We start from the raw sequence: 22,670 nt of genomic DNA on the forward strand, positions 1-22,670 counted from the left end.
TTAAATTCTCCCCAGAAATACACTTAGGGGTTGGGGTTAGCAAGTCAGCAAGAGAGAGATGGAAGGCACAAGGGAAAGGGAAAGAGAGAAGGCATGAGAGGGAAGCATGGGATGGGGGCCCAAGAAGACCTGGGAAATGTGTCGGCAGGCAGGCCTGAAATCCAGGTAGGACTGCAATGGTGTTCGTCTCAGGCCTCCTCATTTGCAGCTCAGTGTTCCTCTGTCCTCTGCTCCCACTTCTGTAACCAGTCAGGGAGGCACCATTTGGAGATTGTCCCTTTTATGCCATGAAAACCCACAACAGCGTTCGAATCTCAAGGGGTCTACCTTTGTCACCTAACATACTTCAGAGCCACCTACCTCTTGGCATATCATGAGCCCGTTCCAAAGGAAGAAATGTCCACATTAAAGTTAGTCTAGATAGGGTATAAGGCTAAATTAGCTTTTAAAATCAGTTACCACATTCCAGAAACAAACATAAAATATCTTCTAGTGGGGCTGGGGATGTGGCTCAAGCGGTAGCGCGCTCGCCTGGCATGCGTGTGGCCCGGGTTCGATCCTCAGCACCATGTACAAACAATGAATTTGTGTCCGCCGAAAACTAAAAAAATAAATATTAAGATATTCTCTCTCTCTCTCTCTCTTTAAAAAAAAAAATATCTTGTAGTGATTAAGGTCTTTGGATGACCCATTCCATCTTTCTTTGCCATTATCACAGGAAACTGTGACTAGAGTCACAGGAACATTATAACGTAGATGATCATAGACAGAGAGCCTGAGGATAAGCTTCACCTCTTAATGTTTAATTTTATTCCCGTTATATTTACCATGAAAGTGTTACTTTCTGAATTTTTATCAGTTCAGTTGACAGAAAACTAAGTGATAATATACTTCCATAAGTGTTTTTTTGGTGGTAAACTGAAAACAAACAAGAAGATGGCTGGGCTGGGGCTCAGTGGTAGTGCACTTGCCTGGCATGTGTGAGGCACTGGGTTCCATTCGCAGCATCACATATAAATACATAAAAAAAAATAAATAAAGGTCTATCAGCATCTAAAAAGAAAATATTTTAAAAAACAACAAGAGAAATCATTTTGCACTCAGAGCTGGTTCATTGTTGAGTGTGGTGCTGAATTAAGAAAAAAAAATGTTAGTCTCTCCTAAAATTAGAACTTCTAGGAAGTCTTGTCTTAAATAGTTATTTTAAGGAATTAGTGCTTGAAACACATTAAACATACTTCAAAAAACAAAACAAAACAACTATGTTAGAAAAAGCCTTCGTGAACACATCCATATGTTTAGTTTTAATTTTCATCACACTTAGCTCTGAATAATTAAGAAGGAAAAAACAATCTTAATCTCATTGTGGGTCCCACACAATCAAAGCCACATACACGTGACTCGGGATCACAGCTTGTACTCACAGCTTTCCTGTGTGTGGTACGGGTCTGGCAATTAGACTCAGACTGTGTTTTTTTAAAAAAATTATTCAGTGTGAGAGAGAGATCAATATTAAACCCTCCCCAAAATCTACAGATCAGAATAATCAAGGGATTGTGGATAACAAAATATCCAAATTCTAAGCTGTGTAGCTTATATAGCTTATGTCAGCTTCATTTCATTAGAGACTGACACTTGGAAGGAAATTTTGAGAGAATCTAGAAAGAAAACGAGGATTCCATCGACCCAGATCATTTTTGTGATGGCCACTCCCCCTGAAAAAAATTAAGATATAGGAAGAAAGTGAAGAATTATTTTCTCAAAATTGCAGACATTTTCTGGAGGGGAAAAAAATTTCTGCTGTGATTACTTTTCTATCAAAGAACCCAGTTGTGGGGGAAATGCATTAATTTGACATGGTTAGTAGCCTCTGAGCTTTTGAAAAACTCTGTAAAAGAATTTGTGGCTGTATGAGTCAGATTGACGGTCCTCTTTTGTAACCTTTAAAAAAAATTAAGGAGAAATTGACCTTTCTAGTTCACATCTGCTCAGTTACCTTGAAAGCTTGAACAAGCCAGGAAATAATTGTCTCAGCTTTATATATATTATTTTTCTGACATAGAATTACCCACAAAATCTATAAGTAGAAAAGTATAGTGGATATTTCTTTTTTAAGAAAACATATCTTATTTTGGGTTCATCTTTACTTTTTACAAATTGCTTTTACATCCATAATCTCATTTGATCTCCACTACAATTCTATAGTGGAGGTGTTATTTTTTTCTTTTTTCTTTGTTTGAGACAGTCTCACTATGCTTCCTGGGCTGGCCTTGAACTCATGAGCTTAAGCAATCATTATGCCTTAGACTCTCCGGTAGTTGGGACTACAAGCGCCTTCCACCATGCCCACCTTGTGACTTACCTGTCCTTCCTCCCTCCCTCCCTTCACAGTGCTAGGTACCAAACCCAGAGCCTCATGCATGCTGTATTTCTTCTTCTTTTTTTAAAAAGTTTTTTTTTTTTTTTTTTTTTTAAATTTTCAGTGTGTAGTGGTTACACATACTATTTGGCTTCATTTTGACCTGATCATACAGACATGAAATAATATTTGCTCCACTTCATTCCCTGGTGCTTTCTCTCTCCCTCCCTTCCCTCTTTTCCTTGTTCCTTCTCTTCTACTCCACTGGTCTTCCTTTTATTTATTTATTTATTTATGTTTAATTGGTGCTTTATACCTAAAAGTGGAATTCACTGTGGTATGTTTATGTACACATAGCATAATTTTGTCAGTTTCACTCCACAGTTCTTCCCTTTCTCATCCCTCCTCCCTCTCCCACCACCCCCTTCCTCTACTCCACTGATATTCCCTCTATTTTTGTGGGATCACCCCTCCCCTTTTCCCCCTTATTTTGTCTGTCTTCCACATATGAGAGAAAACATTTGGCCCTTGACTTTCTGAGTCTGGCTTATTTCGCTTAGCATGATGTTCTCCAGTTCCATCCATTTACTAGCAAATGCCATAGTTTCCTCCTTTATGGATGATTGAAGCTCCATTGTGTATATAGACCACATTTTCTTTTTCCACTCGTTGGTTGGTTGATGGGCACCTGAGCTGGTTCCGTAATTTGGCTATTATGAATTGCACTGCTATCAATATCGATGTGCCTGTGTCGCTATAGTGACATACTATAGTATGCTGATTTTAGCTTTTTTGGACAAATACCAAGGAGTGAGATAGCTGGGTCATATGGTGGTTCTATTCCTAGTTTTTTGAGGAATCTCAATACAGCTCTCCAAAGTGGTTTATACTAATTTGCAGTCCCACCATTTTCCCTACATCCTCACAAGCATTTGTTATTATTTGTTTACATATTAAAATGATTTTTTATTATTTGATGATTCTATGGTAACATTATTTTCAGATACTCTCTAGGGACTGTTTCAATACATTAGCTACTAAATATTGTCTTTTCTGCAACTGATTTATAATTAGATCTTACTCAGGAATATTCAGTTCCTAACTAGAGGCTTCTGCTTTGAATGTTCACTTTTGGCCAGTCATGCAACAATTGTCCTCTTTCTTGCTAACATGCAGTTTCAGATCCAAAATTATAAATGGTCTCTACTGAGGCAGGGGGAAGTGGGCCTGGCATATCCTTGAGGTTTTAATAACAGTTTACCAAGCACTCTCCCATCACAGCCTGACGGGTGCTGAGATTGCGCTTGGGAACCCATCCGTCAGTCTCCAGGAGTACTCGGAGTTCTGAGCAGCCATTTGTGAACCAAGTTCTCAGCAGCCTTAAGAGTTAACTGTTAGTGAGTGACACCCTGAGCCCTTTGTGTTTCCAGGAGCCCCTCCAGAAGCAGCCCAGCAAAGCAGAGATGCTGATCTCATTGTGTCTGAAATGTGGCCAGTGATGAGTGCAGGTTTCCCTCTTGACCCCGGTGGCACACAGGAGAAAACCTTCCAGTCTTCTGTTCACATAACCCCTTGGCTCCTCCTTCTCTCACCAAAAGGAGAGCAAGGAAGTGGGATTAAGGCAAGTGCCTACCAACAGGCACATGCTCTATTGTCATCCCTCTCAACCAAACCAGGAGCTTTGCAGGGAAACAGAAAGCCCCTCCCTCCCTGCCCCCTCCTGTTCCCCCCTTCCCCTTTCCTCCCCAAGCCTCTCCTCCATTTCCCAAGTCCTTTTCCTCCTGCCTTGGCCTTTTTCTAGTCCCTCAGCTCCCCTCAAGCTCCCCGTCCCCTGGCCCTGCTCTTTTTGCTTTCTGCTGGTCTGTCTTGGGCTTAGCTCCTTTGAACCCTTCCTCTTCACCTTCCTTTTAGAAAAATGTCCATCTTGCCCTCAGAGTTGCTGGCAAGTGCCCAGCGGCCTGGGTGGAGCCACTCTGAAAGCTGCCACTGCTGCACTGGTTAGAGAGGACAAAGCGTGCGGTGTGGACCTGAGCAGGGGGCTTTCTTCTGGATCCATTTATAGTCACCACAGTAGTATGGGGCTTTCCTGTTCCTGGGACTTCCTGCCCCTCAAGTCACGCAGAGTTCTGTGGCCGTAGCAGTCAGATTCAGTGGGTGCCAGAGAGGTGCTACTGGACAGTTAGCTCCTCATTGGAGCTTGTGGGGCCCATAGCCCTCAGCAAGGGCCTGCTTGTAGGTGGACTCAGTGTTTAAGATCGGTTCTGAATGGGATCAGTCCATTTTTGCGAATGAAATGATAGAATGGATATGACAAGGCAAACTGCTTTGGTTTGGTGACTTTAACTGTTTTTTTTGTTGTTGTTGTTGTTGTGTGTTTTTCTTTGAGATCTCACTATGTCGCTCAGACTGGCCTCCGTGCCTCTGACTCCTGGGCTCAAACAACCTGTGGCCTCAGCCTTCCTAGTAGCTGGGACTACAGGCACATGTTATTGTGTCTAGCTTTATTTTTTTTAGTGGCCAAATATACAGAACATAAAGCTTGCTATTTTAACCATCTTTAGGTACATAGTTCAGGGGCTTAAGTACATTTTAATTGTCATGGAATTACAGCCACCTATCCTTCTTCAGAACGTTTCCATCTTCCCAAACTCGAACTCTGTACCCACTAAACAATAGTTAACCCATTCCTCCTCCCCACAGCTTCTGGCCACCACCGTTCAACTGTCTCTCTGAATTAGACTCCTCTGGGGACCTCACATAAGTAGAATCATGTAGTAACTGTCCTTTTTTAGTCTGGCTTACTCAGCATAATGGGGAACTTTAACTTTTGACAGGGTATTTGTTTCCGTTTCCTCCCATGTGAGAAAAGACTCCCATCATCGGCGTCACTTGTAGGAACTAGCTTTGCCCCTCATTGTCCTCAGAGGCTGTGCTCCATGCTCAAACAGCATGACCCCACCTTCACCCATCTGGTCAAGGGTACCGATGCTGCTTTTTCCTCTACTCTTGTGAAGTCTGTCCTTTATTCTATGGCCATCCCCTTTCCAAGGGTTTCCCTGACTAGGAGAGAGGCAAGAGGAGGCCAGGAGAGAAGTCCACACCATGCCCTTGTTTTGTACATGGAGCCTCACAGTAGCCATAAGGCTGGCTTGTGGCCCATGGCCTATGGGGTGCCCCATCCTGAGCCCCAGGTCACTCCTTAGAAGCAGACTACTGGGGGAACTCACACTGCTATCCAGTGTGTCCACTTTGGACCCAAGACTACTTCTTCCTTTAAGCACAAAATGGAGCCCTTGAGTGGGGTACAATATGATCGTTCGTGAGTTTGCCCTGAAAATGTCTTCTAGGCTTTCCTGAAACGGGCTACACATTTATCTGTATTTGCACCACATGTAAACCTCACAAAGGACCTATTCAGCCTATGGGAGCACAAATAGCTGTTCTTCGCTTCTGTGCCCATGGAAAGCTCCCCACCTCTCAGTGCACCGTTGCCATAGTAACTGAAACATAGTTCTTCAAAATGAGGAAGGAATCTCTCCGGCACTTGGGAACTTAGCAAAGTGAGAACATAAGTAGGCCTCAATTATAGATACTGGCGTCAATAACTAGTTATTAATAGCCATAAGCATGGTGGATATTAGTAAGTGAATTTTGCAGTCATTTGGAGTGTAGGAAAGGATGGGTGAATGGAATCTTCACTCCGTGCCATGGATTCTTCTGTGACCATCACCAGGGGCACACTAGGTCAGGTGCGCTGGTCGTACAACATAGGACTCAGCTCTTCCGGTTCATAACCAAAGAAGAGGCGATGACAGAGCCCAGTTGTGCTCCTTCAGCCCTCTCAAGAATTGCAGAAGCAGCCTTAAATAGAGGACTCCATTACAAATCTGTCATTCGCTGTGGATATGTGCTAACCTTTGTGTAAGAAATTTTTATTTTTATTTTGGGGGCTGAAAGTATAGTGGTAGGACACTTGCCTAGCATACCCGAGGTCCTGGGTTTTATCCCAAGAATTGCAAAAAAAAAGGAAAGAAAGAAATTTGTTTTTTCAACCTTTATTGGTTCTTAGAATGAAAAATTTTTTAAAAGAGTTTATAGGACATGGCATAAATATGTAACATCCTAAGTGGAAATTTGTTAATTATTTTAAAGCGATGCTCCCCCCCCACACACACACACCAATACTTAAGAATAAGTGAAAACTTACTGAATTTTATTAGAAATTATCTGGCTTCTTTCTGTGCCTCAGCCACCTGACTGTCTGAGCAGTCACATCACTAGAATTAGAGGCATTTTCCTTTCTCTTTGTGCTTTTTCCAGGAATCTGGGCCCTGTTGCTAGAATCAGAGAGGTTGAAAGCTGTATCTAGCCAACAGGCCCCCAGTTCTGACACATATGTACCAACATAAAATTTTCCTTTCCCAAAGTCGCCAGCATATTTTGAAAAGCCTGTCAAATGTTCCAACAAAAATTAAATATGATATGTTAAAATCTAATAGCTATTTAAAAAATAAATAATTGCTCTGCTAAAAACATTTTTAAAAAATTTTGTCTAGTTGTAGATGGTCACAATCCTTTCATTTTTGTTTATTTATTTCTATGTGGTGCTGAGGATTGAACCCAGTTCCTCACATGTGCAAGGCAAGTGGTCTACCACTAAGCCACAACCCCAGCTCCATAAAAACATTTTATCTAAAAAAAAAAAAAAAAAAAATGGTTACTAGGCCAATAGTGACTGGGTCCAGCACATGTCAAACCCAGGTGGGTTTTTACTGGGATGCGATTGATGAGAACTCTCCATGGCCAGCCAGATGGATGGGGCTCTTGGCTGGAGTGATGATGGGGTCTTAGCAAACTCGAGGGCAGGCTGATGTTTCTTATTTTGAGATTCTGTCTGTGCTGCTCTCAACCTAGTTCTCTGTAAGATGTCAGAGTTTCCCTTCAGTCATTTGTTAAGTGTTTTGTCAGAAAAGATGTCAAATGCTTTTTTTTTGCTGGGTGTGGTGGTGCACACCTGTAAACCCAGCAGCTGTGGAGGCTGACACAGGAGGATCGTGAGTTCAGAGTCAGCCTCAGCAAGGCCCTAGGCAACTCAGTGAGACCCTGTCTCTAAATAAAATATTAAAAAGGGCTGGGGATGTGGCTCGGTGTTTAAGCACCCCTGGGTTCAATCCCTAGTCCCCCCAAAGAAAATGCAGATAGTGTAATCTCCATGTTGCACAAATATGGCTTCATTTTCTGTAATGACTCTCAATTTGGTAGGAATTTCCCATTCCTATACGTTGGCAAGAAAAATACTAACCAACTTCCTATGTGAAGTGAGTCTTTCTTCTGGTTTAGTTTTTTTCTCATGGACGCAGTCTCTTTAATGCCCATTCAGTGTCATGACTCTGCCTTCCCCTCCTGTTCTGGGTTCTGGGGGGCCCAGAGGAAACCTGTACATCTGTGTGACAGCAGCCTTCTCTGTGAACTCTGATGAAGAGTCACTTGTGTCTCGTGGCCCTCGGCCTGTGGGTCTTGATTAGTGTTGATGGTGGTGACTTGTGGTGTGTCCTTTGGGTATAGGAGAGGCAGAGTTTCCCGGGGAGTGTGGTCCTGGCCCTGTTGACTGGTAGGCTCCCACTCCCTGTCCAAGGTGTGCTTAGTTATGAGGCTAACCATTTGTGTCCTCCTGCCCAGCCTGGGTGTCTGTTTGGATCAAGGTGCCCTTGATCCTGCACTGCACCCAAACCCTTGAGGCATACTGCAAAAGGGTCATGCAGAAAGTTCCAGTTTCTTCCACATCTTGGGGATTCAGAGCAGACCACTCCACTGCTTCTCTGCCTCAGCAGCGTGTATCTCTGCATCTGCTGTCCTCCCTGATCAGGTCGATGGAGCACGCATGGAGTATTCTTCCAGAGTATGAAAGGGAAAGAGGACATAATCTTTCCCTACTTTCACCTCTGCCTGGAGCTTCATTGGAAGTTCTCATCACACTTCTTTTTTTTTTTTTTTTGTACAGGGGATTGAACTCAAAGGCTCTTGACCACTGAGCCACATCCCCAGCCCTATTTTGTATTAATTTAGAGACAGGGTCTCACTGAGTTGCTTAGCACCATGCTATTATTCTGTCTCAGCCTCCCAAGCCGCTGGGATCACAGGCATGCACCACCACGCCCGGCCTCATCACATTTCTAACCACCTTCTCTACCCTGCAGGTTCCTGAGCTGAGGGAATCATCGTTACCCCAGCTGATCACTTGCACTCTCTCTCTGAACTTCTCTCTGCCAGTGACAAGGACTTACTTTGCTTCAAATCTCTTGTTCCTTCCTCACTCAGCCTTCTGGGAGCTCAGATCCTGCAGCTGTTAGAAACAAGAAGACTTCCTTCTCCCTTAACAAAGACAAGTTTATTATTTCACTATGGACTTTATATGAGAACCTAGCTTTAGTTTCAAGCTCAGCAAGGACTTTCAGCGTTCACTTCCTGCCACGCCCAGACCTCTGCAGTGATGGCCACTTCTGATTCAGTAGACAGAAAGGATAGAACAGATGTGGCAGCAGCAGATGTGAAAACTCCTCAGGTGATCTCCATGTGTTGCCAAGTTTGAGGACTGATCACCTGGAGTAGTTCTTTGTAAACTCTCCTGGGATCTGCATCATCTGGTGATCTGGTCCACACACAGATTCTGAACAGGCAGAGATGGGGCCCCACATTCTGCATTTCTAACACACTTTTGTGATAACGGATTCCTCACAGGGAGATGGGAGAGTCTCCTAGGAGAAGAGACAGGAGGCCAGTGGTGCTGGTCTGCAGCCCCCAGAGAGCTTAAACAGTTGCTGAAGCCTGGCTGTTACCAGTAGAGTCAATTTAATTGTACTGAGTGGCCTACAATTTGACGAGTTTTACAAGCTTCCCAGGTAGTTGCCATATTGAATCCCAGGCTCAGAACTCTGTGGCCTAGGGACTAGCTCTGTCTCTAGTTATATAAATGGTTAATTAAGGGCATCAGGTGAAGGAGGAAAGGGGGAAGACAGAAACAAGGCCAGGAGGGGCCCCCTCTGGAATGTCGTATCTAAAAAAAGGTTCCTCTGTAGAGAGAACTCACCATAAGGCTACCAGATTTTTTTCAACTCATGTTAAGCCCTTGCTTTGCATATTGTTTGAATACATTTACATGTTGACTATCAAGAGGCTCTAACTCCAAATATGTAAGATAAAATAAGTTTGATCTTGTCACCTACTGCAACTGTATTTGTACACAGTGTCAGTGCCGAACACAACTCGAGTGTAGAACAGATTTTGGAACAGCCTGGGCAGAGGGATGGCAGAGAATCAGAGGAGGGAGGCTGGGGAAGTCCTCCTTCCTCCTCCAGAGCTGTGACCGCATGATGGGGCTTGGACAGACCCCTCCAGACTGTGGAATCAGCAGTAGAACCTGATCCCCACCCCCATCCCATGCCTTTCTTCCTATTCCAAACAGTGCAGGTGCCTTTGATGGTTTTCCCTCCCCCTTCACTATATGCTGTTTTACAGGCCACTCCTCTGGGTGTCCCTCCTTGGACCTGCTGGGCATGCCCTGTTCCTTGGGCTGCCTCCCCATCATGCTCAGCACCATGCTTAGCACTTTGAGCCCTTGCATATAATTGTTCAGGGTGTGCCCTGGACAGGGCACCTGGCAAGGGCACTAGTGGCCCCTCTCCACACCCCCAATGATGCTGCAGCAGGAGCAGGAGGTTCCTTCTTGCTCTTAATCCTGGAAGGTGCAAGGGGGTGCCTTCTTCTAATTTGCACGTCGATGCTGCCCTGTGTGGTGGGGAAGCCCAGTGCAAGTCCCCTATCAGGTGTTTACCACCTGCTCACTAATGAGAAAACTAGAGGCAGCAGGGTAGGTAAGAGGCATCATTTACTGAATAAAACTTCCTTTCCCTATTGAGTGGCCTTGGCACTCTTGTAAAAAATTATTTGACAAGAGTGAAGGCTTATTTCTGGGCTCTATAGTCAATTCTATTGGCTTGTATGTCTATTTCTAAGCCAGTGACACATTGTTTTAATTATTGTAGTTTTTTGGGTTTTTTTGGTGGGGGGTACCAGGGATTAAGCTCGAGGGCACTCAAGCACCTTACTAGTTACATACAGATTTTGATTTTCTGTTTCTTCATGACTTAGTTTTGGTACATCTTATGTTTCTAGGAATTCATCCATTTCATCTAATTTCATCTAGTCATCAATTTGTTGGGATACAGTTGTTCATAGTACTATCTTAGGATCTTTTTTGTTTCCTCGCATTGTTAGTATTATTCCCATTTCATTACTGATTTTAGTAATTTGAGTCTTTTTTTTCCTTAGTCCATGTTATGGTTTAGATATGAGGTGTCCCCCAAAAGCTCATGTATGAAATAATGCAAGAAAGCTTAGAGGTAAAATGATTGGGTTATGAGGGACTTACCCTAGTTCATGAATCCTGGATTAGGGATTACCTTGGTCATAACTATAGGCAGGCAAGGTGTGGTTGGAGAAGGTGGTCACTGGGGCATGCCTTTGGGTTGCAGATTTTTTCCGAGGTAAGGGGAGTCTTGCTCCCTGCACCCTGGTGCCGTGTTCCCAGATGTTTTCCTCCTTAACACCCTTCCTCCATGATGTGTGGCTTCATCTTGGGCCCAGAGCAATGGAGTCAGATGTCTAAGGACTGAGACCTCTAAAACCATGAGCACCCCCCCCCCAAAAAAAATTTCCTCCTCTAAAATTGTTATTGTCAGGTCTTTGGTCACAACAGCCAAAAAAGTGACTTAAAGAGTCCATCTTGCTAAAAGTCTGTGAATTTTCTTGATCTTTTCAAACAATCAAATTTTGGTTTCATTGATTTTCTCTATTGCTTTATTATTCTCTATTCCATTTATCTCTGCTCTTATTTTTATTATTTTCTTCCTTCTGCTAGTTATGAGTGTAATGTTTTTCTTCTTTTTCTAGTTTTTCAACTTGCAAAGGTAGGATGTTGATTGTAAAAAATTGTGCCAGGGGTGCCTAGCATGTATGAGGCCCTGGGTTTAATCCTCAGCACTGAAAAATTATTTTACAAAATTACCTTCAGGCTTTGTATATAAGACATATATGATATATAAATTAACTTCATGTTATATTTAGGTACAACCCCTAAGATTTCTCATTCTATGTATCCAGAATTCCAAGATTCCAAAAGTCTGAAGCACCAAACACTTTTGGTCCCAAGCATTTCAGATGAAGGACTTTCAACATGTGGTGTTGTTTGGTACCTTTTGGATATATGGTTCTCACTTTTTTCCTCCATGGTCACCATCTGGACAGTACACTGATACTGGAAGTTTTTTCCAAGAAGAAATAGGCACACCTTTCTCCTTCTGTCAGATGAGAATGCCAATAGTGCTATTTTAAAAACCTTATCCAAAATGACATTTTGTTTTAGTTATTTTTCTTCTGGTGTTTTCCTAGTTGTAATGTGTTCTGTCATGATCTTGAAAGATTGTCCATGTGTTCTAATTTTGCCTTAAAACCATCAAATAAGTTTTTCATAGTTTTTAAACACAGAGGTTCTATTGTGGACTAATTTCAATTATGTCTCCTACAGGAAAGCATCCCTGGCAGCCGACGTGCCCAGGCTTGGGTACAGTTCCTTGCCCAATCACAAGTACATTCCTCGGAGGGCTGTGCTCTATGTGCCTGGAAATGATGAAAAGAAAATCAAGAAGATTCCATCCCTGAACGTGGACTGTGCGGTGCTTGACTGTGAGGATGGTGTGGCTGCTAACAAAAAGGTAATGGCCTGGTTTTCAGATGGAGGAGAAATGGATTGAAATCCACTATTTTTGTGGCAGCATTGCCCATTATTTGGAAAAATTCTACTGTACTCATGGTTTACTGATTAGGATTCAGTATATATATATTTTATATTTTATTTGTTATTTATTTTATTTGTTCATTTATATGTGGTGCTGGGGACCGAACCCAGTGCCTCATGGGTGCTAGGCAAGTGCTCTACCACTGAGCCACAACCCCAGCCCCCTAAAATATATTTTTAAATCATGACAGTCAATACATGTGATGATTGTGTGTATAGATATAGACAATCAATTTTGGCCCTGATATTTTCTGGTTTAGGCAAATGAGTTATATAATTCCAGAATTGTAGTGTAAACTTTTCAAGCCAACAGAGTACAATCAAGGAATTTATTTGTTCTTTTTTTAATTTTTTATTTTTTTTAGTTGGAGATGGATACAATATATTTTATTCATTTATTTTTATGTCATGATGAGAATTGAACTCAGTACCTCACAAGTGCTAGGCAAGTGTTCTACCCCTGGGCCACAACCCCAGCCCCCCATTTCTTCTTTTTACCACCAGCTATATTAATAATGTTAATTAATTAATTAATAATAATTAATATTAATGTCTGAGACAAATGCTAAGAAAATAACTGCTAGTCTTCCATGGATAAGTCACCACCTCACACAGAACCTTTGAGTTGCATGCAGTTCTGCCTGATTTTCTCATGGCCTATCAGAGAAATGAGCATTAGAGAATTTCCAGTTTGTAAACAGGTGCAGAAGGTTCTTACTTGGTAATTGCATGGTGGATGCTTTTAGTTTCATTTTGTTTTGCTTAACTTTATTTTTTCATATTTGTACAGTAAACGTGGATGTGTTCAATAATTAGGTGGAATATGTAAATATTTATGTTAATCATTCATGTTTGCATGGAATTCTTTTGGTTCAAAATATTCTTGCACTCGACCTTTATCTAGCCAGTCCCTGGACAATGTGGTTGGGCTGGGAATGGATTGTGGGACTAGGGGATGGAGGGAGCCAGCCATCTGGATTCATAACTGTTTGGGGCCCCAGGTGATCTGAATAACCTGCCTGTACTATACAACTTTCTGAATTAATTGCTTTCCTTGGAGACTCTAGCAAACAAATATTTGCCTTAATTTAAAAAATAAAGTTAATTTCCTGCATCTTCCTGGTAGTCAAACCAAGGCTTTCCAAGTATTTGGAAAAGGATTAGAATAAGCATGTGGAATCTAAAGCCTCTACTCAACATCTTTGGCATGTGCCAAGGAAAATACAATTAATCTTCTTTTTCCCAGAGATTAAGGTAAATAGGCCTTTTTTTTTTTTTTTTTTTAAGGATATAATGTGATTCCAGTATGCTCCCTCCCAAAACTCATGTATCACACTCTGAGATTAGATAGTAAATTGTAATTCCAGTTCTGTGTGACCCAGGGCAATTCACTTTACTTCTTTACTTCAATTTCTTATCTATACGGTGGGGATAACAATATCTTCTTTTGTCAGGGACAGGGATTATTATGAGAAAAAAGTTGATAAATGTCCGGGAGTAGCTTGATTTCCTATAGGAAATAGATTAGATAAAGCCTGCAGTAATCATGATTAGAGAGGAATTTATTTTAGCATTGTAGCACAGTGAGCCATTAGGAGCCCTGATAAAGTTCTAATTTTATTTCTTTGCAAATCTTGAGGCTATTCCCTCAGACTCACCTGAGGATGTTACCTGTCCCCTAGATGAGATGGAAAGGTGATCTATTTCTGCCTTACATTTCCTTACTGCTTATCTGTGTCCTCAGCCATCATCATATCCAGAGTAGTAACAGCTGAGCTACGACTGAAGAGGAACCCAAGGAAGAGAAGGGGAGAGGAATTAGCTGTGGGCAGGCTGTGCTTGCCATCGTGGAGTGTCATCTTTGTCCAGTGTCTTTATTCGGACATTCCAATTCTCTTAATGCAGCTCTACATTGCATTAATTGCTAGACACACACTCTTCTGCACGCTGATCTGGAGTGGACTAAAATTTCCATCATAATTCACAGAAAGTTCTGATAAGCCAGGATAATACTTATAAAAAATTATTTTTTTCCTTAAAATTTCTATTTCTAAATAATTAATCTCATATTTCATTTCATAGCCCCCTAGCCTGTCAAGTTCTTTTTGAATTTTGATTTTATCATTCAACATTAATATCATCTGAGAATTTGACGAGCACACTATATGAAAATTTAACAAGTTTCTGAGGAACCTGTTGAAGAGGTTGGAGCCAAATACAGCACAAGCCTGCCCCTAAGAACCTCTGTTTATTTAACAAATATTTATGTGGTGCTCGCTAAAAGCCAGGCACTGTAATTTGCATGACAACCCAATGAGGTATTGCTATTATATTTCTTTTATAAATTGGGAAACTGAGGCATAAAGAATAATGAATAAAACTGGTGATGTGGTTAATCAGTCACCTGACACCTAAAAAATCCAGTCTTTTCATGAGGATATTATGAGATTTTCATCAAATACCATTTTAAAATGAGGGTACACATTCTGGGAGTTTCTGCTTTTAAGGACTCATCTGAGTGGACTGGACACTCCTAGAGGATCCAGGCTCCTCTTCTCTAGCTTGAGGTCCTCAATTATAATCACATCTGGAAAGTTCCTTGTCCATGCTGAGTAGCACATACACAGGTTCCAGGGATTAGGACAGGGGCTTCTTTGGGGAGCAAGGGAGGCATTATTCTGCCGGCCATGGCCTCTGCAAGAGTCACCTGGGGGCTGGCGCTGTAGCTGTAGCTCAGTGGTAGAGCGCTTGCCTCGCAGGTGTGAGGCCCTGGGTTCAATCAGCACCACACAAAACATAATAAATAAATATATTTTTAAAAATGTCTTAAAAAAATCACCTGGGTTTCTTGTAATTACAACAAAACAAAACAAAAAAACAAAAACAAAAAGTCCTGCACTTTATGCTAAATTGACAAGATAGAACTTCAGGAAAGTGCATTAATTTACACTTTTAAGAGCTTCCCATACATTTTTATGCACATTAAAATTTGAAAGTCAACATAACCAACATGACACTGACTCAGCATTCTTCCTTTTATTCTCTTTCCTTCTCTTATTATGAAAAATAAAATTGGAAACTCAATATTAAAAAAAAAATAAGGCGCATTCCCAAGGTACCTGTCCAGAATATCTTTTCACCCAGCACTAGAAAAATTTCCATCCTTCTTGATGGAGGAGAGAGTAGGGACCATTTTAAGTGTGTTTATTTTTAACTAGAAAAATGAGGTCAGGTAGATAAGAGTCATTCTTAATGAATCCACGTCAGTGCTTAATTGTTACTGCCTCTTTTTGAAGTGGCAGAAGTAAAGAAAATGGTTTACTGAGAATTTTCTCTGTAACAGGTGCCATATTGCATAGATTAGTATTCCTATATTCTATGTATTATTTTCATATATAATCTCATTTAATCCTTACAGCAAAGTTTCAAAATATGTCCAAGGTTATATTATCATTAAATGGCAGAACTAAAACTTGAATTTCCAAGAATTTTTGATGGAATCAGCCTCACGCTCCTCATTGGCATGTTTTGTGATTCCCTGTTCTTCCCTATTTGGAAAGCCAGTGCACTAGCTATCTATCTTTTGTCAGCTTTCCATTCTCCATGATTTCTCAAAGGCTAATAACAGGAACTCTGGATTTACATATGAAAATTCTTTCAGCATCCTGGGATCGTGATTCATTTGGACCTGGGACTTCAATTCACTCAAAATGTCCAGAAAAGCCTGAAATTTCTTATATATCTCAAATTATTTTTTCTTAAAGTCACTTATTTTTTTTGTCTGTCCATTTTTTAAAATTTATTTTTTAGTTGTAGTTGGACACAATACCTTTATTTTATTCATTTATTTTTATGTGGTGCTGAGGATCAAACCCAGGGTCCCACATGTGCAAGGAGAGCGCTCTAGCACCTAGCCACAACTCCAGCCCCTGTCCATCTTTTTTTTTTTTAATTTTGATTTTTTATGTATGACAGCAGAATACATCGTGATTCATATTATGCATACAGAGCACAATGTTTCATTTATCTGGTTGTACACAAAGTAGAGTCACACCATTCGTGTCTTCATACATATACTTCATACATGTAATGATGTCCATCTCATTCCATTGTTAAAGTCACTTCTTAATCAGTTTTCTTATTTGAATGTTTTTCTTCTTTATGGAGGAGAGAGTAGGGACCATTTGAAGTGTGTTTATTTTTAACTAAGAAAAAATACAGGCCAGGCATGGTGGCACATGCCTATAATCCCTAAAGCTTGGGAGGCTGAGACAGGAGCATCGTGAGTTCAAAGCCAACTTCAGCAATGGTGAGGTGCTAAGCAACTCAGTAAGACCCTGTCTCTAAATGAAACACAAAATTGGGCTGGGGATGTGGCTCAGTGGTTGTTTGCCCCTGAATTCAATCCCTAGCCTCCCCCAACCAACCACAAAAAAAAAAAAATACTTATAAAACTCTTATTTCAGATTTATCTAGTTGTAGTTTTGCTAATTATTGCCCAATTCAGCTTCTTGGAATTATGAAAATATAGTCAGTTCATTTCATATCTCATTTTGTCTCTTTTTTATTACTAGACTAATTCCACAGTTCATTGGGTTGCCTCTATAGAAGTATGGGCTTATAATGAAAACAATAGGAGTTTCCACAAAGCAGTTTATGAGTATCTAATACCTTCCAGCAGTCTCTAATCCTGTCCTGCTAATCCAATTTGTGTTTAAGTAGCTCCTTCATGTCAAGAGTGGCACTACCAGCTCACCTTGCCAAGTACAGATGAACAGACGGCCCCCACTCCCTCTTATCTTCTTCTCATTGGTAAATGCAGGACATACAGGGCCTCTAAGCCAGTGCTTGCTGGGCCACGGTGAAAACATACCAAATAATGCACAGAATTCTGGTGGATCATCATGACACTGGGCAAGGCCAAAAAGGTAGGAGTGGAGAAACTGGAGGCAGGATTCCAGGGCTGCCATTTTCATCAACTAATATTTAAATTTATTTTATGTTTAAGTTTAAATATTAAAGTCAGTAGTGAGTGGGTAAATATTAAGTACCTACTCAACCAGGCATCATGGCAGGCAGGAGAGATACCAAGATGGTTGCCTGGTCCCCACTGGGAGGAGCCATAGGCCAATCATAGGCATAGAAGTAAACATTAGAATCCAACAAGTTAGGCCTATGAGAATGCGTTCTTTTTATTTTCACTTGATCTAAGTGTAATTCCCATTTTAATCTTTTGCTTGAAATATGAAATACAAAATAATGCTTCCCAAACCTTGTAATGAAGAAAGTTTTGTTATTTTGGTTTTTTTCTTTCTTTTCATTTTTTACATTTCCAATCTTTTGTGGGCTAATACTTTTGTAAAATACAATGAAAATAAACTGGTAGAGGCTGGGCAAGTTGGTGAGACCCTGTCTTAAAAATAAAAAATAAACAGGACGAGGGATGTAACCAGGGTAGAGTGGCCCTGATTCCCATCTCCAGTACTTTGGAAAAATTGTGGAGAAATCCAATGTTGCCTTGGTGTCAGCCACGTCCCATGCTGTGGGAATTTCTGAGATCTTACTCTCGGTGTGTATTTACCTCACGATGGCATGGTAAGATTGAGGCAGAGACCACACTTTGAGTAGCAGGCACTTGAGATTTTTAAATTTCCAAGTATTTTTGGAAACAAAATTTCCAAATTTGTTTATTTATCATTTAGCTGCTGATCTTTAGAATAGTCGCATGGTGGTTAGAGAATGTGGTGCAAACGTTAATGATTCTTTGAAATTTGTCAAATCTTGCTTCAAGGCCTAGCACATGAGCCCTTTTGATAAAATGTTCCATGTGCTTAAGAAGAAAGTAAATTTTCCATTTGCAGAGTTCTAGTATTTTCCATTAGACCAACCTTGTTAATTATCTTGTTCAAATATCCAGACCTTTTATTGATTTCCTTTGCTTGATAGATCAATAATTGAGAGAGGCTAGTTGAAACCTAGCCTATGTTGGAGAATTTGTCAATTTCTCTGAGTTCTATTAATTCTTGATGTTGATAATTTAAGCCTATGTTAACAGGTCTATATGAATCTAGAATTATCTTCCTGATATCTTGAGTCATCAGGCAGTATGTACTGTTTTTATCCCTTATAATACTTTTGCTTTGAAGTTCATGGTCTGTTGTCAATATAGCTCTACCAGCTTTCTTTTGGTTACCATTCACCTGTTACATTGTTGTCATCCTTTTGCTTTCAACTTCTCCATATCTCCATGTCTTTTTTTTCCCCTTTTTTTTAAATCCATGTCTTAAATATGGATCTTTATTTATTTATTTTTTAGTTTTCGGCGGAAATAACATCTTTGTTTGTATGTGGTGCTGAGGATCGAACCCAGGTCGCACGCATGCCAGGCGAGCGCACTACCGCTTCAGCCACATCCTCAGCCCTTAAATATGGATCTTATTATTTAAATTTTTTTGATATCTATGTTGATACTTTCTGTCTTTATAGAATATTTATCTTTTTTTTTATTTCTTTGTTCTCAAGATTGAACTCAGGGATTCTCTACCACGGAGCTACATCCCCAGGCCTTTTGATTTTTTATTTTGAGATAATGTTAGAGTCTATAAACAAGTCTGGATGGCGCCTGGCATTTTGCCAGAGGGAGTGGTTTGTGAAGTAAGGCCAGCGAGCCATTAAGTGTGGAGATTCCTTATTGGTTGACTGCTGTATCTAGTTTATGTTAATTAAGATAAGCTGTGTGGAATGTATAAATACCTCTGTTGTCCTACAATAAACAGCTCCCACTCCTGCTTTATCAATGTACACAAGTTGCTAGTAACCCGCCGCCCCCGGTTATTTTGCTGCAGCCGGACTGCGGCAAGATAGCACCTCACTAAATTGTCCAGGATGGTCTTGGATTTGCCTGCCTCAGCCTCCTGAGTAGTTGAGACTACAGTTGTGCCTCCCTGTCCTGGCTTGAACCCAATTGCTTTGTATCAGTATTTCTTGGAGAAATTCTCTACAATGTTTTATTTTCTATATTTTTAAAATTGGTGCATTGTGATGTTATATAATTGTTAAATATTCATATATATATATATACACACACACACACACACAATGAAACAGTATAATTTGGTCTGTACCATTCCCCATTATCGCCCCTTTGCCTCCCCCTTCCTTCTGGTCCTCTTCCTCTACCTTACTGGTCTCCCTTCTATTTTCCATTTACTTTTCATGTAATTACTAACAAGTTTAGGTTTATTACATCATTATATTTTGTCTTATTTCCCCTCACCTGTTCTTTGTTTCTTTTTCTCAACTTTCTTTCCTTTTAAAAGATTATTTGATTTTGGTTTCTTTTCTTTTCTTTTTTAAGATAGAGATAGAAAGAGAGAGAGAGAGAGAATTTTAATATTTTTTTTTTTTAGTTTTTCGGCGGACACAACATTTGTTTGTATGTGGTGCTGAGGATCGAATCCAGGCCGCGCGCATGCCAGGCGAGCGCGCTACCGCTTGAGCCACATCCCCAGCCCCTGGTTTATTTTCTTGATGTAGTTTTTCCTCTTAGTTTAGAAATTATGACTATGTTCCTAATTTTTATTGATTGCTCTTGAAATTTTATCAACTATACTTAATAAAGTCTAAAATTAATCCATACTACAATCTGGACTACACAAGAATCTCAGAGTTCTTAGATCCACTCATCTTTGCAGTTGCAGTGCTGGAGAGCAAACCCAGGACCTCACATACGCTAGGCAAGGGTTCCACCACTGAGTGACGTTCCAGCCCTGATCATCTTTTTGAATCCCATATGTTTTACATTGTTACTATTTTATGTATACTGTGTTTACTTAGGTTAACCTAGGTATTTTTCTAGTTTTTTTGCTCATTATTCCTTCTTTCATCTTCAATCTTCTTCTCGGGGCCATCTTTCTTTCTCCTGAGGTGCATTCTTTAGAATTTCCCTGTAGTCTTGGGGCATAGTTCAGAGGCAGAGTATTTGCCCAGCACATCTAAGGCCTAGGGTTCCATATCTAGAACCACAAAGAAGGAAAAAAAAATTTCCCTATAGCAGTTTGCTGATGATAATCTCAGTTTTTATTTGAAAATGTCTTTATTGTTTGATCCTGTACAAAAATCTAGATTATTTTCTCTTGGAACTTTAAAGACATCATTTCATTTTCTTCTGTTTTCTACTGTTGTTATTGAAAACTCCTTTTTTTTTTTGCTACTGGGGACTGAACTCGGGGGCACTCGACCACTGAGCCACATTCCCAGCCCTATTTTGTATTTTATTTAGAGACAGGGTCTCACTGAGTTGCTGAGTGCCTTGCCATTGCTGAGGCTGGCTTTGAACTCATGATCCTCCTGCCTCAGCCTCCCAAGCTGCTGGGATTACAGGCGTGTGCCACTGCGCCCAGCTGAAAACTCCATTTTCAAAGGAAGAACTAGGTTGCTTGTCATTTTTCTTTTCTTTTTTTTTTTTTTAACATTTTATTTTTATTTTTTTTTAATTTTTTATTGTTGGTTGTTCAAAACATTACAAATTTCTTGACATATCATATTCCACACTTTGATTCAAGTGGGTTATGAACTCCCACCTTCACCCCATACACAGATTGCAGAATCACATCAGTTACACATCCATTGATTTACATATTGCTTGTCATTTTTCTTTGGCTTCTTTAAGATATCTGTGGTCTATTGGCGTTTTTTTTAAAAACATGACTAACGCCTTTGCCCTTTCCCTTCCTCCTTTTTGTTTGGTGTAAATTGTTTCCCATGTTTGTAGATTTGTGTCTTTTATTAGTTTTACAAAATCTCCATTAGCATTTCAATCGTTGCCTTTTTTCCATCCTTCCTATTTTTCTTTCACAGGTGTTAAGTATACATATTTGGGAACTTTACATTCTATCCTCCTTGTCTTTCAATATCTTCTTCTTCTTCTTGGCCTCGAACTTGAGATCTTCTTACCTCAGCCTCCCAAGTCATTGGGATTGTAGGTTGCACCAACATGCCTGGTTCATAGTATCATTTTTAAAGAGAGAAAACTTAGAAAATATGGAAAATGAATATCATTTTCCTTCAAATGTCCCTTTCACATAGAAGAGTATAATTTGATGGTCAAGAAGACAGATATGAGGCTGAGGTGTAGCTCGGTGGTAGAGTCTATGCTTCGTGTGCACAAGACCCTGACTTTAATCCCCACTGTGCACACACACGCCTGCACACACGCATACAAACACACAAAGATACTCTTGGAGCCAAGTTGCCCATGCCTGTGTCTGTATCATGAGAACATGTCATCCTGACAATGTGACTTTGGGCAGAATCCCATTTCGATGTGCCTCAGTCTCCTCTACTGTAAAATAAAGGTAATGATGATAATAACAGTATTCTACCCCACAGAATTAGATTAAATGGGCTAATGTATTTAAAGTGCTTGTGACAATGCCTAGTACAGAAAAAGTGCCATGAGTGATACAGAAACAGGGTTGTCTTACCTGTACTCCTGGCCAGGGTTCTGACATGTCAGCTGGCAGTTGACTGGAGCGCCAAGGCTTACTGGGGTGGATCAGTGCTCTAGAGTCCTGCCTTTCACAGGGGAATGCAGGGGACAGGCAGGCTTTTCCTGTGAGGGTCATGGAATTAGCCAATTATGTGGGTTTTTTTAAAGCTTCACCCTCAGTCATGGCAGACATATAGAGGAAAGGCTCTAGAGACAGAAAAATACCATTTTTTCTTTTTTTTTAACTTTCTTTTTTCTTTTCTTTTCTCAATGTTGGGAACCCACCCCAGGACCTCACACATGCTAAGCAAATGCTCTGCTTCTGAACTACTTCTCCATCCCAAAGCACTATCCTTTCCCTTAAGCTTCTTCACAGGCTTCTTAATATGAGGGTACCAGAAATGTTCTCTTAGAAATATCTTCTCTGGCTAGGGTGGCAGCCTGTAGTTCCAGCTACTCTGGAGGCTGGGGGAGGAGGTTGGCAAGTTCAAGGCCAGCCTGAGCAATTTAGGGAGACCTGTTCTCAAAATTAAAAGTCAAAAGGACTGGGGGTGTAGCTCAGTAGTGGGTCATATTCAAACAAACAAACAAACAAACAGGTGAGAGAGAGAGATCTTATTTTCTTTCCCCTCTCAGGTACCAGAGAGGAAACTACCCTTCTCAAACTGCACTTGAGCAGTTCTTAGAGAAAAGACAGTAAGATAAAAGCCAAAGAAAGCAGGAAAATGAGCCCATGAGGCAAGGCCCCAGGCTCAGCACAGTGATAGCTGATTGCCAGCCTGGAGGAGGCCCGCTTCCAATGAGCTTCCAGTACGGAAGGAGGTGGGCAGCCAGGAGTAGGAGAGCTGGAGCCTCAGTACAATGGTCCTGGGAAGCACCTCTTCCCAGCCCCCTGCTCCCTGTGGCAGAGGACTCAGGGCTGCCAGGAGTGCTGGCTTGTCACAGCTAACCTCCATGAGAAAAGCAAG

General features: G+C 40.8%; 1 protein-coding gene across 4 annotated transcripts in view; it reads left to right on the top strand.

Annotated features, from left to right (window-relative positions):
* Positions 1–22,670, top strand: part of Clybl (citramalyl-CoA lyase) — a 240,134-nt gene that overhangs the window by 112,552 nt on the left and 104,912 nt on the right. For all 4 annotated transcript variants that reach the window (XR_011707426.1, XM_071611618.1, XM_071611617.1 and 1 more), the window contains exon 2: positions 11,943–12,129. Coding sequence is in view for 3 of the 4 variants with exons in the window: in XM_071611618.1 (XP_071467719.1) it covers positions 11,943–12,129 (187 nt within the window). In the remaining variant the exon portion in view is untranslated. The remainder of the gene's footprint in view (positions 1–11,942; positions 12,130–22,670) is intronic.

The sequence above is a fragment of the Marmota flaviventris genome, chromosome 4, assembly GCF_047511675.1.
Source record: "Marmota flaviventris isolate mMarFla1 chromosome 4, mMarFla1.hap1, whole genome shotgun sequence".
NCBI classification, from domain to species: domain Eukaryota; kingdom Metazoa; phylum Chordata; class Mammalia; order Rodentia; family Sciuridae; genus Marmota; species Marmota flaviventris.